The 15,837-nt window shown below is 42.4% G+C and overlaps 2 protein-coding genes across 30 annotated transcripts in view; one reads left to right on the top strand and one right to left on the bottom strand.

Annotated features, from left to right (window-relative positions):
- Window positions 1–9,139, top strand: part of PBRM1 (polybromo 1) — a 106,929-nt gene extending 97,790 nt beyond the window's left edge. For 19 of the 29 annotated variants that reach the window (XM_027523381.1, XM_027523379.1, XM_027523378.1 and 16 more), the window contains 4 exons: window positions 939–1,094; window positions 4,085–4,155; window positions 4,270–4,486; window positions 6,279–9,139. In XM_027523381.1, the coding sequence (XP_027379182.1) occupies window positions 939–1,094; window positions 4,085–4,155; window positions 4,270–4,486; window positions 6,279–6,451 (617 nt within the window). In that variant the 3' untranslated portion in view covers window positions 6,452–9,139. The remainder of the gene's footprint in view (window positions 1–938; window positions 1,095–4,084; window positions 4,156–4,269; window positions 4,487–6,278) is intronic. The other 10 variants (XM_027523398.1, XM_027523399.1, XM_027523400.1 and 7 more) reach the window with 2 other exon arrangements.
- A 3,393-nt stretch (window positions 9,140–12,532) lies between these two features.
- Window positions 12,533–15,830, bottom strand: SMIM4 (small integral membrane protein 4). Its single transcript, XM_027523408.1, has 2 exons — window positions 15,419–15,830; window positions 12,533–12,722 (listed from the first exon to the last, which is right to left on the bottom strand). The coding sequence occupies exons 1-2, from the start codon at window positions 15,576–15,578 to the stop codon at window positions 12,631–12,633; spliced, it is 252 nt and encodes an 83-aa protein (XP_027379209.1). The 5' UTR covers window positions 15,579–15,830; the 3' UTR covers window positions 12,533–12,630.
- Between the last annotated feature and the right edge of the window lie 7 nt (window positions 15,831–15,837).

Genomic DNA, 15,837 nt, shown 5'->3' with positions numbered 1-15,837 from the left:
CCCTAGCTAGCAGAAAATATTTTGTGTTGTGACGATGCACTTTGAAAATAAAGGAATGAAAACCTCTGTTCAGAAAAATTCTGTACCTCCTTTAAAATGTTCCCTGTTAACTGAAGGTCTGTGAGGACATTTGTGTGCTTGGAGACAATGATGACAATTGGCATTTTCTCATGTCAGCAGAGCCTGATTCTCCAGCTGTTCCTTCTAAGGTCTGCGCACAAGCTGCTGAGTGACCTGGGCTTAGGTTGGCTTGGGGGGCCGGGAGCAGGGGGAGGTTTTATCTTTATTTTATCATGTTTGGAAATCTAAAGATGAAGCATCAGTCATTGTGATGACTCTTAGCTGTTCCCCAGCTCAAGCTCAAGCATGCTCCATTCTTACCAGCAGTGGTGGGGCTAGAAGGGAGGAGGAATGGACACAGAAGTCTTAAAAACTTCTTGCCCACCTTCCCCCGTGCTGGAGAACCATGCTTTGTGATCAGGGCTGTGCGCCTCATTTCCTCCATTTCAGTTTCCCCTCATGTGTACCCGTGATAGGCATATGAGTGTGGGCATAGTGGAATGATGGGGTTTATACTGTTCAGTAGAATCGCAGTAGACAGAACTGGTCACTCTGTTTGAACAGCTTGCAGTAATCATGACCTTGGGAAGGCTGTTACTACTTCTCTTTATTATTTAACTGAAAACATGCAGTGTATTTATCCCAGGGAGAATAACTACAAATAATAATATACTAAGTACTAATTCATCCAGAAATATATTTCAATTTGTAATGTTTTATTTTGTTCATTATTGCAACAAAATAATTGCACTAATTGTTATATCATGCAGTACTAAGGGCGCTTTATTCATTAGTAGTGCATGTGGGGGGGGGTTGTTATTACTTAGTTCATGTTGCATGTTAATGATGCATGTCTGAAATTTGTTGTGTCCTTCAAGGCATGATGGGTGGCTATCCGCCAGGCCTTCCACCTTTGCAGGGCCCAGTTGATGGCCTTGTTAGCATGGGCAGCATGCAGCCACTTCACCCTGGGGGGCCTCCACCCCACCATCTTCCGCCAGGTGTGCCCGGCCTCCCGGGCATCCCACCACCGGGTAAGAACTTCATCCTCATTCACTCATTAATCTCATCTTCATACTCTCTTTTTCTCCCTCAGCCATTTGTTCCAGGAGGTACCTGCTGCCCATGTGGGCAGGCCTTCCCTCACTGAGAACCCCAGGGATGTCAGCCGCAGGACCTGTCCTGTGTGTTGAGTAGGTGGCTCAGCACCTTTGTCCTTGAGCACTGGCTGCCTAGCAGCAGCACAGGACACATGACAAGAAACTAGACTAAGCAGATGAGGGGGCAAGAGGCGCGCTCTGGAACCCCTCAAACAGTTCAGCATACGCTCAGAAAGCAGACTCAGCCTAGACAGTCATGGTCTGCTCTAGTGAATGAAGTTTCCCAAATGGCTAGTTCAGAGTCACATATGAAAAGCAGTTTTTGCTCCTGAGTCCATTTCTTGCTCTGGTTCAGTTCTTATCTCAAAGGGTCTTTTGTATAGAATCCTTGCTCCATCTTTTGCTTTTCAAACAACACCTCCCCTCTAAGGGGATTACAGAGTTGCTAATGTAGGACTCTTCAGAAACTCTTCAGTCAGTCCTTCTAGGAACAGAAGAAAGAACCTGCACTGAACTAGTTTTCTGTGTCTGAGTCCTCAAAGAAGCATGACATAGCATTTAAAGAACAGCACAGTCCACCCTGGTAACTATAGACACTGGTTCGTCTGTCAGCAGAAGCCCAGAAGTTATGTCATATAGAAACATATAAATGGAGTTCAGAAATAGGTACAGTTTTACTTTATAATTAATTAGCAAATTGAAAGATTATTACGAATGGAAAAATCACCAGTTCCCATCATATGCAAAAAAAAAAAAAAATAACTAACCCTTAGACATAATCTAGTTAGAGGGAAAGTGGCCTCAGGATAACTTGGAATAGCCTTTGATCTATTATCCAAAATATTAGCTAAAGACCTGGCTCAGATGACAGAATATAGAAACATTAGATTTGCTTATAACAGTCTTGGCTGTACCAGTCCCGCAGCTATGAAGAGTTCCAAACGATGCTTCACAGGGTGTGCCCCGCAGTACATAGGGTCAGCCAACCTGGGGGCTTGGCCCAGCGTCTCCAGTGACACTCTGTGATGTGAGTGGTACTTAGAAAATGGCCACAACTCCCAGAAATGTTTGATGCAGACCTAACCAGAGGAAGAAACGTTTGTGGGAGTGGGTGTTTCATTATGGAAGTGGTGGACTGTGAGTGAGTTGGACTATGTCAGTCATAAAATGGGTGTGCCCCTGTGGCAGGTAGAGTTGGCTTTAATTCTGTGCCCTGTCCCCTTGGCATAGAGTGTCTGACTGAGCAGTCAGACAAGGCTGGAGGGGACCCCCAGGTGTGTGTGTTACTTGGTAGGAACCACACCTAAGTCCAGTACCCTCTAGGTAACTGGTCTTTTGGTGGGTATTGGGGGACAGATGTTTCCCTGTCCCCCTTCTCCAGATTCTAAATGCATTTGAAGAAAGCATAACATACCTCATGACAGGGAGACAGGGAAGATCCTCTCTTAATGTTTACCCACACATGTCCGACCAGGCTTCAAGGAGAGGAGGTTTCATGAACTCCTCTGGCGAGTCAGCCCACAGTCTCACCAGCTGCCCCATGGCATGGCATTTGTAACCAGGAAGCAAAGGGGGTTGGTTGCTGATTTGTTTGTGCTGCCCTGCAAAGATTGATACAGACAGCTCAGGGAGCCCCCAGTGTTGTGAAATATAAAGTGCGTGAGTGTCCTGGCGGGCCTGGGGGGCAGAGGTTAATAATATGTTGCTGGAATAGCAACTTACCCACTGCATCCTCTTCATTCACTCACAAATAATCGCTAGGATCCTACTCTTATGATCCAGGTACCCTTCTGGGCCCTTGGAATATCAAAATCCCTGCTTTGTAAACAGAAAGTTTGTTTTCACTTACTATTTTCTCTTTAACAGATGTGTAATACTTCTTGATATTTAGCAATTCTGAACCTTAGTGAGTCAGTTCTGCCTGGTCAAAATACACCATTTTGAATCCAGAGAAACTATAGAATGCAAAGCTAGCTCTTACTCATCCTTCTCTGCAGCTAGCTGGACTTGTTTAAGGTTTAAACATCATCTCACCAGGGTTTTGATTGTATTAATAGTTTGTTGGTTTTTAGCGAACTGGGTCTCTTGCCTGTTTCTCTGTTTTCATGAGACTAGAAAATGGATGATCCTGAGATTAAAATAGCCCCAGATGCTAAATTTAGGATATCACATTATTATCAACCAGGACGTATGAGACAGAAATTGCTTGTGAGGAGTCACCAGAAGTTTATACAAAGACCAAATGTAGTGAGACCATGGAATCTTTCTCTTTCCCTTTGTCATTTTGCATTTGAGGTGATAGCACCAAGGGCTGCCCTGCTTCCAGATGATCCCTTTTCAAAGTGCCGCTCTCTCAGAGGGCAGGGTCCCCTCTCTGCCAACATCAGTGACTCCAGTCAGAACCAGAGTGCTGATAGCCTGTGAGGGGACAGCAGGAATGTGTCTCCAGCCTCCACAAAGGTCATTGAAGTGTGTACTTGCACAGCCTCTTCCCTTAGGCCCCTGCTGTCCCAACACACTGCATACAGCTGAGCCTGGTTGCAATGCTCTTACTGCCGAAATTAAACACAGGCTTCAGGTGCTGGAAACTGTTGTTGAAAGATAAAGGCCTTGAAAATAGAGTTGCATTCTGACTATAGCTTACCTAGGGAAATATTAGAATTCTCTGCAGAGTTCAAATTATTTCTCAGCCATGAGTAATTAATGTACATCTCTCCTAGCTTTGTATTTAGAGTACCTAGAAAACAAAAGAACATGAATTTTCTATATGATGCTACATCCTGTTTTGGGTGCTTAGGGTTCCTGTCCACAAAGACTCAGGGCAGTGATCATAGGTTTGCATTTTAAATGACATTTCTTATCAGACAGTTTTTCAGTCTTCTCATCCCAGAACCTCTAATTGTGCCTGTAATTCTGAATTATAGGTGTGATGAACCAAGGAGTGGCCCCTATGGTAGGGACTCCAGCACCAGGTGGAAGTCCGTATGGACAGCAGGTGAGCCTCCAAATTGGATCTTCTAGGACTCAACAGAATTCAAGTTACCCTTTCTTTCTCAGAGCATGGGCTGAGTATTTTTTCCCCCCTGACCCTTTATCTGTGCTCTTTCAGGTAGGTGTTCTGGGGCCTCCAGGGCAGCAGGCACCACCTCCATATCCTGGCCCACATCCTGCTGGCCCCCCTGTCATACAGCAGCCAACAACACCCATGTTTGTGGCTCCCCCACCGAAGACCCAACGGCTTCTCCACTCAGAGGCCTACCTAAAATACATTGAAGGACTCAGTGCTGAGTCCAACAGCATTAGCAAGTGGGACCAGACTCTGGCAGGTAAGGAGAGGTCTTTCTGAAGAAGCTTTTTCAAAATCTGTGCTTTATCAAAGTCCTCTTGCTGCTGTTGACATATTATAGGATAAGTATCCATTGTTCTTATATAGGCATACCTTGTTTTATTGCACTTTGCCTTATTACACTTCTCAGATACCGGTTTTTTTTTACAAATTGAAAGTTTGTGGCACCCCCATGAGCAAGTCTCTCACCACCATTTTTACAATAGCATGTGGCCACTTCATGTTTCTGTTAACATTTTGGTAATTTCCACAATAGTTTCAACTTTTTCATTATAATTGTTATGGTGAATCTGTGATCAACAATCTTTGACATTACCATTATAAAATGATTACAGCCTGCTGAGGGCTCAGATAATGGCTGATAGTTTTTAGCAATGTAGTCTTTTAAAATTAAGGTACCTGTGTTGCTTTTTTAGACCTGACGCTATGTAACACACTTAATAGGCTACGGTATAGTATAAATGGAACTTTTACTTGCACTTGGGAAACAATTTAATGCAATTTGCTTTATTGTGATCTGGAACCAAACCTGAGGAAGGCCTTTTTAAGTAAAATATATATTTAGCTGAAGCATTTTGCAGTTTTGTATATTGATATCATATACTGAAATTTTTTTTTTTTTGGCTGAGTTTCAAAGCTTCATTTTATCATAAACATCAATGCTATCTCAATAAGTATATTCTGAATTTTTTCAACTACTTTTCAGGCATTTGGGCATAGCATAGATGTATTTGGGCAAATTAAAAATTATTTCATCTCAAATTTTAAAAAAGATAAAAGTATTATTGGAAGACATGTTTCTAATCTGTCAAGTTACTCATTTAGTTCAGCAGGCTTAACATATTTTCAGTACATACTGAAATAACTTGCCAAGTTTCCAAAGAAATTCAGAAGTTTCCATCCATTCTTCAGGGGCTTCCTGGGTGGCTCAGTGGTAAAGAAATCACCTGCCAATGCAGGAGATGCAGGTTTGATTTCAGGGTCAGGAAGGTCCCCTGAAAAAGGAAATGGTAACCTACTCCAGTATTCTTGCCTGGGAAATTCCATGGACAGAGGAGCCTGGAGGGCTATAATTCATGGAGTCACAAAAGAATGACTTGACGACTAAACATCAACAATTCATCCTTCATTTCTAAGCCAGATTTGATCATTGATTTCTTTTAAGAGTAGTAGTTTTCCCTTTCCTCACATTTACCTTTTTAGGAATTTTTGTTAGTATTGAAGTTATTAAATATCACAAGTGCTTACAACAAAATACTAGTGGTCAGATCTTTTAGCTGTTTGTGCAACTCTTATGTTCCCAGTTCTAGTAATTTTGTTACATTGTGCAGCTCTTGTGAAGTAACTGTTAGAAATTAGAAAATTTCTAAACTGTAAAGCATGAAATGAGACATCCTTGGCTAGGTTGACTCATACCTAAGTAAAATAGTTTTCTAAAAACCAAGATGTCAGAGATTTCCCTGGTGGTCCAGTGGTTAGGAATCCAGGCTTCCACTACAGGGGGCTGGGTTCGATCCCTGGTCAGGTAACTAAGACCCCATGTGCCATGCAAATATGCATGCCAGCATTTTACTGTGTGTGGCAAATAAGTAAAAGAAACTTAAAAAAAAAAAAACAAGATGCCTATAAAACAATATATGAAATTTTCTGGGAAATATTCTGTAGAGTTAATTTCATAATATTTAATAAACAGCAAATGTTTCACATTTCAATAAGTCTGTCAGACCTTAGGACTGATGTTTACATTTCTCTGTCCACACTTCCATTTTCAGCTCGAAGACGTGATGTCCATCTGTCGAAAGAACAGGAGAGCCGCCTTCCCTCTCACTGGCTAAAAAGTAAAGGGGCCCACACCACCATGGCAGATGCCCTATGGCGCCTTCGGGATCTGATGCTCCGAGACACCCTCAACATTCGCCAAGCATACAATCTAGAAAACCTTTAATCACGTCAATTACTTTTCTTTTATAGAAGCATAAAGAGTTTTGTGGAACAGTAGCCATTTTAGTTACTGGGGGTGGGGGGAGATAAAAAGGATGACAATTTTTATTGCATTTTACTGTACATCACAAGGCCATTTTTATATAAGGACACTTTTAATAAGCTATTTCAATTTGTTTTTGTTATATTAAGTTGACTTTATCAAATACACAAAGATTTTTTTTGCATATGTTTCCTTCGTTTAAAACCAGTTTCATAATTGGTTGTATATTTAGACTCGGAGTTTTACCTTTTTACTTGTTGCCATAGAGCTGAAACCACCAGAGGTTTTGTCTTGGCTTGGGGTTTTTGTTTTTCATTTTTTTGGTTGGTATTTTTGTTTGTTTTTTAAATAACAAACAAAATGGAAAAAAAAAAACACATACAAAAGAGTTTACAGATTAGTTTAAGTTGACATGAAATGTGAAGTTGGTCCTAGTTTACATCTTAGAGAAGGGGGTGTACTTGTGTCTGTTTCATGTGCCTAAATATCTTCAGCCACTTTTGCAAAAACTGTTTCTTCCAGGTAAAGTAAAAGGTTGTTAGTTACTTGATAGATGTTTGACAGACGTGGCACATTTGCTCTAGTAACTCAGAAATCTGAAGTTAGCTCTGTGCAGTCTTCTGTAACTAGTGCATCTCCCGGACACCCGGAGGGAGAAAGCACTTTTTCTTGCTCTGAGTTAGACATCTGTAGTGTCAGTTACCTTTGCAGAACATGTGCACAACCCTGAATTATGTTTAGTCTTGGCAGGTAAGTTTAAGGGTACTCTTGATCTTTTTATAATGAATTCACAATTTATGCCTATACATGTTAAGACGATTTAAAACTTCAAATCTCTTACACTGAAACAATGGAAGTTCATCTTGAAGAAGGTATTGAGGTGTGCTGGAGGGTGATTTATTAAACATAACACCTAACCTAACTTAGGGAGGGGAGTGCATTAACTGGATATGGGCTGTTTCAGAAGCATAATTGTAAGAGGCTGAATTGCCTGCATAGGCAAATATGTTTTAGTATGCTTTATTTCCTCATCAGATGTGGCTTTTTTTTCTTTTTTCCTCCAAAGTTTCAGGTTGTAATTCTCAACCAGAAGTTTAAGATTTTCTGAAATAATTTTAAAATGTAGCTTGTGCTTTTGAATTTCAGAAGGGACTCATAATTTCAGAAAATGCTCACTAAAAAGAATATTATAGATCCCAAACACTTAGGTTTGATGACCCTGTCTCTCTTATATGATCCTGGAAAAAAACAATTGGAGGCAATATATAATGCTCAGACAGGTAGAAAACATCAAACGTGGAACAGTATTTCAGTCAGCATTTTTGAAACCTGCTTTGTTGTAGCAAGATGGTTGCCATTGTAGTGAAGCTTCCACTGCTATTTGTAAATTGAGTGATTCTTAGAGGACACTTTTTTCTTTTAATCTGGTATGAATCAATACCTGGATATTTAATCACTATTCTTACTAAATCATGGGGACAAAAGAGTACAGAATGGAAAAAAGTCTCTTTGTATCTAGATACTTTAAATACAGAAGGTCCTTGTATCTTAATTACTTATAGTCAACCACTGGATCTCAATTTGCATCAAGTATTTTAAATAATTCTGAATTTTAAGAAATGTTTTGCAGTAGTATGTCAGTACCTTATTGTTCAACTGAATCGGATAAAGAAATCTTCAGTTCCTGGTTATTTGGGCCATTTCATCATGGACTGTATAATACAATCAGATTATTTTATTTCTAGGCATCCTTGAATTACACCAAAGAACCTGAAATTTAATTTTGGTTAAGTTATTTATTTATTTCATGCACCCATCTTATTTCCCTTTTTAAGGTCTGGAAGAGACTTCTTTTGGGAAGCCTCTAAAAACTCTTCACTGTGGGCTATGTGGGGCAGTAGAAGCCAGAGCACTCCTCCTCCAGGCTCCTTCCCTGTCTAGAGGTGCTGTAGGAACCGTAGATCCAGCCAGGGGCTTCCCTAAGGCAGTGCAGAGCCGGGCCAGAGGGCCACGAGGCAGGCCCTAAGGAAGTGTTGTTGTTGTTGTTGTTGTTGTTGTTGTTGTTTTTTAAACTCTATGTATTTATTTTAGAATCATGTCTTTCTGTATATTGACTTGGAGAATATCAGTTAATATTTTAGGATATAAGATTTGAGGTCAGCCATCTTCCAAAAAGAAAAAAAAATGTATGGACTTTAAAAGGTACACGTGAACTATACATTTTTTTTTTTCCGTGAGCTTTAGGAACTGTAGTGATATGGCTTAGAAAGTATAATAGCCTAAATGTTTTCAAAATGTAAGTTCATGTGGAAAAGAATTTTGTTTATGTGGGGGGAAAGACCTATAGGTTTAAAACAGTATGTCAGCTAACTGATTTAAAAGGCCTTGAATTGCTTTGTTTTTTGAACTGCCCTCCTCCTTTTCTTCCTGTGAGGAAGATTAAGAGGGGACTCTTCTTTGTGTAAAATCTCCAAATTGGTGGTGTTGACTTTTGAATTTGAACATTTTCAAACCTGATTAAAACTTGGTTTATTCTAACTTCTGTATCAAAAAAGGTTCAAGTGGTAACTAGTCTTACAATATGTATGTATCATATGTTTGTTCATCTAAAGCTTTTTAATCCAAATAAAAATGGAGTTTGCAAAGTGATTGGGATTAACCAGGTTTGGTTGTTCTGTTAAAGCTTGTGTCAGACAGATGTTTAGTTTCAAGCAGGTTTAATTCCTGCAAACCTTGATTTTATGCTGACAGGGGTACGGCTGCCAATTTAAAGGAAAAGCGCTCCTCAGGTACAGGCAAAAGTCAGTGTCCCGACCCTGGTCCAGGGCTCAGGCTGCATTAACACAGAAGCCAAGTATAATCAGGCCACAGCCTGATGTGCCCATGTCACACCTCTCAGACTGACAGTCAGGGATTCCTAACATGTCCTCAGCAAAGGTTGAAGTTAAAGTCGCAGAGGGAGTTGTTACTGATGGTGGAAGGTAAGGCAGCATGTCCTGTATCATAAATCACTGTAACCCATTTCAAGTAGATGTGTGGCCAGAGACTAATGGCCTGGAAATACTTTTATCATGCTTATTAAGCTCCTAGAAAATGGCCACAATTTTAACAGAAAGTGCTGGTAAAGTCAACCAACTGTTTTCCTCTAATATCACTTTGCAAATCCCTGTGGTTCTGTTCTCCTAAGAGTTTAGGACTGTCCTGCCATCTGTGGTCATGAACATACTGTAAAGGATGGTTGATGTATAGTTAAACATTCCAGCTACATACTCTGAGCAAGACTGCTAAGTATTACTCAATTCCCTCTTCATTCAGAAGTCTGCTAGGTCAGCTGAATCAAAGTTCAGACCTGAACAAATTATCTATTCCCCAAATAGATGTAGAATGCACATCTTGTGGATTGCGCATAAATGTATGAAGACTAAAGCACACACATACTTTATTAGGAGAGAAATTGTTTTGGAAAACACCGTGGTCCAAGTGTATTTTCTTTTTTTTAAAAAGAAAAGTAACTCAGTGTGAAAAATCCAAACTTCTAAAAACAGATTAATTGAATTGCTATAACTTCAGAGATCCAGGCAAGATTTCCAAAATGGGACTGCTAGATGAACACAGAGAGCCCTCCATTACTGAGTATTTACTCTGTGCCTGGGTCCTTTCCCTATCCATTCAGATGATAAAGTGAAGTTCCAAAGCCCAGGTAGTTCCCCCAGCACCCCAGTGGACATGGACTTCTAGCTTTTGTTATCCTAAAGTATCCTGGTTTTTAAATGTAAGTTCTTTGTGGGTGTAGTTCACAGTAGGGGGCACTGCACTTCTGTAAGCTGCTTATAAGAGCATTGCTCTTTAAACTATTACAGCTCCCTTAAATAACCCTAGTGTCTGATAAGTGCATAGTCATATTCCTTTAGTAGAAGGCTTAAAAAAATTGAGGCAAAGGTAAAAGCCTCCACAATGGTTTAACAAAAATTAGTTCTGTACCATCCAAATTAATGTGCTTTGAAAGTATCTTCAATTTAATACAGTAATTGCTTTGCTAGTCTACTTCCCTTGATGTCAGACATTGTTGTGTCATCTTCAAAGGTTTGTTGTCTTAAATCAGCACTCCAGTACTTGTATTTTAAAAAGATGATGAGGAAAACTCTAGGGAAGTTAGGCACAAATTTCAGACTGGAGATTGTTTCTGGGATGGAAGCGGGAAGGAAACCACAGCAGACACAGAAGGTAGCTGATGGTTTTACTAGCATTTACAACTTCTCTTTGTAAAAGGTATATATGCTACATATTTATGTATGTACAAAGTATTAAACTTCTAAAACTGGGGCCGGGTGGAAAAATGGAGTTAGGCCACAATTTAAATGTATTGTGCAATAATCTAGTCATTAAAATAACCGTGAGGTTTAAGGTCACCAGGAACTCTTGTGACAAAAGTGCAAGTGAAGACTACCTTCCTCCCCCAGGTGCTATTGGTCATCACTGGTCTTCATAGTCAAGCCACGTCTGAGCAGTGGCTCAGTAGTACTTTAATGAGGTGAGTGGTGAGTGGCTCTTTATTTATACTAAATTGGTTCTAACATAAATGAACTGACTTAAATCCCTTCAGTTCAGTTCAGTCGCTCAGTCGTGTCCGACTCTGCGACCCCATGAACTGCAGCACGCCAGGCCTCCCTGTCCATCACCAACTCCTGGAGTTCACCCAAACCATGTCCATTGAGTCAGTGATGCCATCCAACCATCTCATTCTCTGTCGTCCCCTTCTCTTCCTGCCTTCAGTGTTTCCCAGCATCAGGATCTTTTCAAATGAGTCAGCTCTTCACATCAGGTGGCCGAAGTATTGGAGTTTCAGCTTCAGCATCAGTCCTTCCAATGAATATTCAGGACTGATTTCCTTTAGGATGGACTGGTTGGATCTCCTTGCAGTCCAAGGGACTCTCAAGAGTCTTCTCCAACACCACAGTTCAAAAGCATCAATTCTTTGGCGCTCAGCTTTCTTTATAGTCCAACTCTCACATCCATATATGACCACTGGAAAAACCATAGCATTGACTAGATGGACCTTTGGTGACAAAGTAATGTCTCTGCTTTTCAATATGCTATCTAGGTTGGTCATAACTTTCCTTCCAAGGAGTAAGCGTCTTTTAATTTCATGACTGCAATCACCATCTGCAGTGATCTTGGAACCCAGAAAAATAAAGTCAGCCACTGTTTCCCCATCTATTTCCCATGAAGTGATGGGCCCGGATGCCATGATCTTAGTTTTCAGTGTATTTGTGGCAGAGATCTGTAACTTGATAATACCTGTGGCCTTAAGCATCAGCTTCTTTATTCATGAGTGAATAGGTAGAAATGATTTTGCAACTTAGTCTTCTTTAATATGTAGATATTTTTTTGTTTGAAAAGATGTTGGATGTGGTTATCCAAGCCTAGAAAGATGCCTTTGCTTTTCTACCACCTGATCCAAACTTTTTCTGGGTTAGATTGCAAACTCTCCCTATAGCCTGAGCCTCTGATTTAACTCAAGTCTGTGGTTGCTCAGTGCTGTGAAGATTCACTTTTTTGGGGAAGGAGCAGTGTCTTCAGCAGCTGGATGAAGGCAGCATCTTCCTCACAGAGGGTAGTGAAGCCTATGGTTCCCAGTCCTCACAGAGGTCCAGCCCTTGATATTAGTGGAGTCAAACAAGGGAAGGGGTTGTTGGTGTTCATAACAATGTAAGGTGTGTTTGCATTCTAGGAAAATGTTCACTAATTGGTAGCTGGCAGAAATGCAGTCTGCATAGTCATCCTCGTTTAAATGACCCTGCAGTAGAGACCTTACTTTCATTCATATTAAATTTGAGTTCAGCAAAAAATTAACTTAGGTTATCCCTGGTTACCTAAAACAAAGGACTTCACAATTTAGGGTACACTGAAAAGCATCCTGATTCATCCTTGAATTGTTTAAGAAATGTTTCACAAACTAGAGTCCGTTGTTTCAGTAGGAAATAATTTTCCCACAAGTGCTGTGCATCAGTGATTTGGGAAGTATTCAAGCAGGGACAGGAAAAGTATAAAAACTGTTTATAAAGGCAATTCTGTGTAAGAACAAGAGACCTGAAAAATACATTTTAAAAGGAGTTGAAAGCAGTAGTGAAGTTTGAGATTTACTTTATTGACTGCTGAAGTTCAGTCTCTGATGCATCTTGCAGCCTTCTCTGATACTGTCTTTCTGAGGCTTTTCTGCGGTAGACGTCATCTGTATCAAACAAAGATTTGATTTAGATTTTTTAAGAAACTATGGAATTAAAAATACATATCAGAGTAATTTAACCAGTAGTCTAGATCTATCACCTGAATCTCAACAATAATGTTTAATGCCAAAATCAACTTAAAACACGATTTAAATGAGGACTATGTTAAAGTTCTCAATAGCAGGGTCAGAGTCAGCATCCTCAAAGATAGGGTCATGTCACAGCACAGCTCTTAGCAATTTCACTTCTCTCTGAAATCATCTGTCTTAACTGTCCTCTCTCAGGCACTTCCAACCCTACAGCTCTCTGCTGCTCTCTCTGTCACACCCAGGAACTCAGGGCAGGGAGGTGAGGGCAGTCTCCTTGTTCTTGGCTGCTGCTTCTCCACCCTCTTTCTCCCGGGGCCTTGCCATTTGCCACTGCCTTCCCTGGCATCTGCCGTCCGTCACTACCCTTCAGTCTCTGAAAACGCTGGCATTTAGCTCAGATTCCTTGACCCTGTCCTGTGCCATCTTCCCAGTTGACACCATCCCCAACAGATAAGAAGCAACAGCCCCCTTCATCATCCTGACTTCTCAACTTTTGCCATCTTGCAAGTTTCCTCTGAAGTAATAAATTCCTTCTGTTCTGACCACAACCTCTACTCCCTTTCTACCAGCCTTTCTGTCCTTGGATCTTTACCAACTTCCTCAGCTCCTTGTTCTCTCTTACTGCCCAAACCAGCTGAAATTCCCTCTTGCTAGTACCAGCTTCTTGACACACCTTCAAAACCCCAACTACAGATTGATGCAACTTCCTTCCTTCTCCATGCCTCACTCTGCTTGCTACGCACTGTGGGTGTTGGACCTAAGTGGGTCCACTATGATGCCTGACAATCCTGTTGCTTCAGCCATGGCCCTGACCCTACTCTGCTCACCCCAAATGGCCATGAACTCTTTCTGCACAGAGAGAAAAGTCGTCAGTAAAGAACTCTTCCCACTGACTTCCAAGGGCTACTCGGCCTTGCTCAGATCCCATCCTCTCCCTTCTCAAGGGCCAGGGTATATCCAGCCTCCCTCCACCTGCTCTGTCCTGATCAGTATTTGCATATCTTCAAGTCTCCTGGTAGAGGAGAGAAAACTTACCTCCCACCCACTTAGTTGAACTTCCTAAACTGCCTGTCTTCTACGATAAAAGACCCTTCTTGTTTCCCTCCTTGCCTCTCTGGCCACTCTCAGTCACCCTTAAAATGTTGGGGCTTAAGCTCTAACTTTCATCACAATCTGCATGTGAGTGACCCACTAACCTAGATCTAAGGCCTAGATGTGCCTTCTATCTATATAACCATCTCCCCCTCAGCACAGGCAAAATGGAGCCCAGGACTGTTCTGCTTATGTTCCCCCCTGCCCCAGCTGCCCCACCAGAAGCCTCCACTCATCTCCTGAGTCTACTCAAACACCACGGCCTTGTCAGTACTGCCTCTGGAGTGTCAACTCTAGCCACTTCTTAGCATCTCATCCTAGTCTAGACCACCATCCCAAACCTGGAAAACCATACGCCTACGTCTTCCTGCCAGTGTGCTTTCCACAAAAAGTCATTCACCACATATGTTCACCTCCTGCTGCTTGAAACTCTTCAGTCCTTTGGGATACAGTCTTGGTTCTCTGGTCCCTTTGTGGCCCCTCCAGGCACCTTTTAAACCACACCATCCCTCACGCTGCTCACCTGTTTCAGTCCCTCAAACACAGCATACTTGCACACCAAGGCCCCCAAGTTTGCTCTTACCACTGGCAGAAGACACTTGCAACACCACCAATGTTTCCCTCATCTGGCTGACAATCTTTGGGCCCCCCTGACATGGTCACTCCTCCAGGCAGCCTTCCCTGCACCACCTATTACAATTCAGGTGCCCCACCCAGGAATCCCATGTTCCCTCCACTTTCCCCTCACAAGTAATCACACTTAATAGTAACTGATCTGTCTCTCCCATTGGTGGTGTTCTGGGGTGGGGAGCCCTCTGCCTTATTCTGTCTTCTAAGTGGTGGTTATTAAATATTAATGAATAGATGAACAGAAGAATTAAGTATCTTTAGAAACCGCTAATTTATTTTTTAGAAGAGGGTTGGCAGTTCACAAGTGATCGTGTTTCTGGAGAGGGAGAAAGCAGAAAGGGCCTAGGAGTTAGAGAAGTCTTTCTGGAAGAGGAACTAGCCTATACAGAGCTAGTGCTCAGCAAAGCAATGCCAGGCACTCTGTTTACAGTGCTTGCCCTTGGTACCCATGACTCTGGCCTGTAAAGACAGTGGTATTTAAGCGGGGCAGACCAGCTCTCCCTAGGGTTTGGACGTGCCAATTAGGAGCTTACACATACCCTTCTATCCCGCTTCTAGATGCTGTGGGCAAGTCTATTCCTTAGGCCCAGTGTCACTGGCAGGCTTGAAAGGACAGCGTCCAGAATGCAGTCACGTGCCCTCCCATCTAAGTGCAGGGAAGGTCTCAAGGTTGGACACCAATGTATATTTGTCGCCCCGCTTGTAGGAGAGCCCAGGCGGATGTCCACGCCCCAATGAGGGAGACAGTACTCGCCCTTCTGCAGGATAAAAGCAGCTCAGCGCTGAGCGGAATGAGAGGTCTGCAACCTAACAATATTCCCAGCAAAATGGTTCCTTTGCCGCCTCCTGCTTGCTTGAAAAGAAACGGAGGCTGCTGCACCCCCACTTACAAAAGGTCTCCTGGCCCACGCGCACTTTAATCATGATCCACTCCATTGTTCCTCCGAGGACAAAAAAGAAGGGCAGGAACCTGTAGACGCCGAATCGCTGCTTCCCGGGCATCCGCTGCAGAACCCGCCTCACCTGGGCCCTGGAAAACATGCCGGACATAGGAGGTCGTTGGAGGAGGGTAAGGCGGAACAAAGGCTGGAGCGCCCGGATGAAACCAAAGCGGCCCTGCCCGTCCTTGCTGAGTCCGACGGCCAGGTTGCCTTGCAATCCAAGTCTTGCACCGCCTCCACAGTGGTCAACAGTGGAGCCCGAAGAGGGTAAGGAGCTGGGCGCTGAGCTCCGGACCCAGAACCTGGGCCGCCTCCACCAAGGGTGAGACGGGACTCGCGGGTCCGCCAATCAGAATGTGACGGAGTGC

Source organism: Bos indicus x Bos taurus, chromosome 22 (assembly GCF_003369695.1).
Source record: "Bos indicus x Bos taurus breed Angus x Brahman F1 hybrid chromosome 22, Bos_hybrid_MaternalHap_v2.0, whole genome shotgun sequence".
Taxonomy (NCBI): Eukaryota; Metazoa; Chordata; class Mammalia; order Artiodactyla; family Bovidae; genus Bos; species Bos indicus x Bos taurus.
The sequence above is the reverse complement of the archived record's forward strand: the minus strand, read 5'-3'. Positions and strand labels throughout refer to the sequence as shown.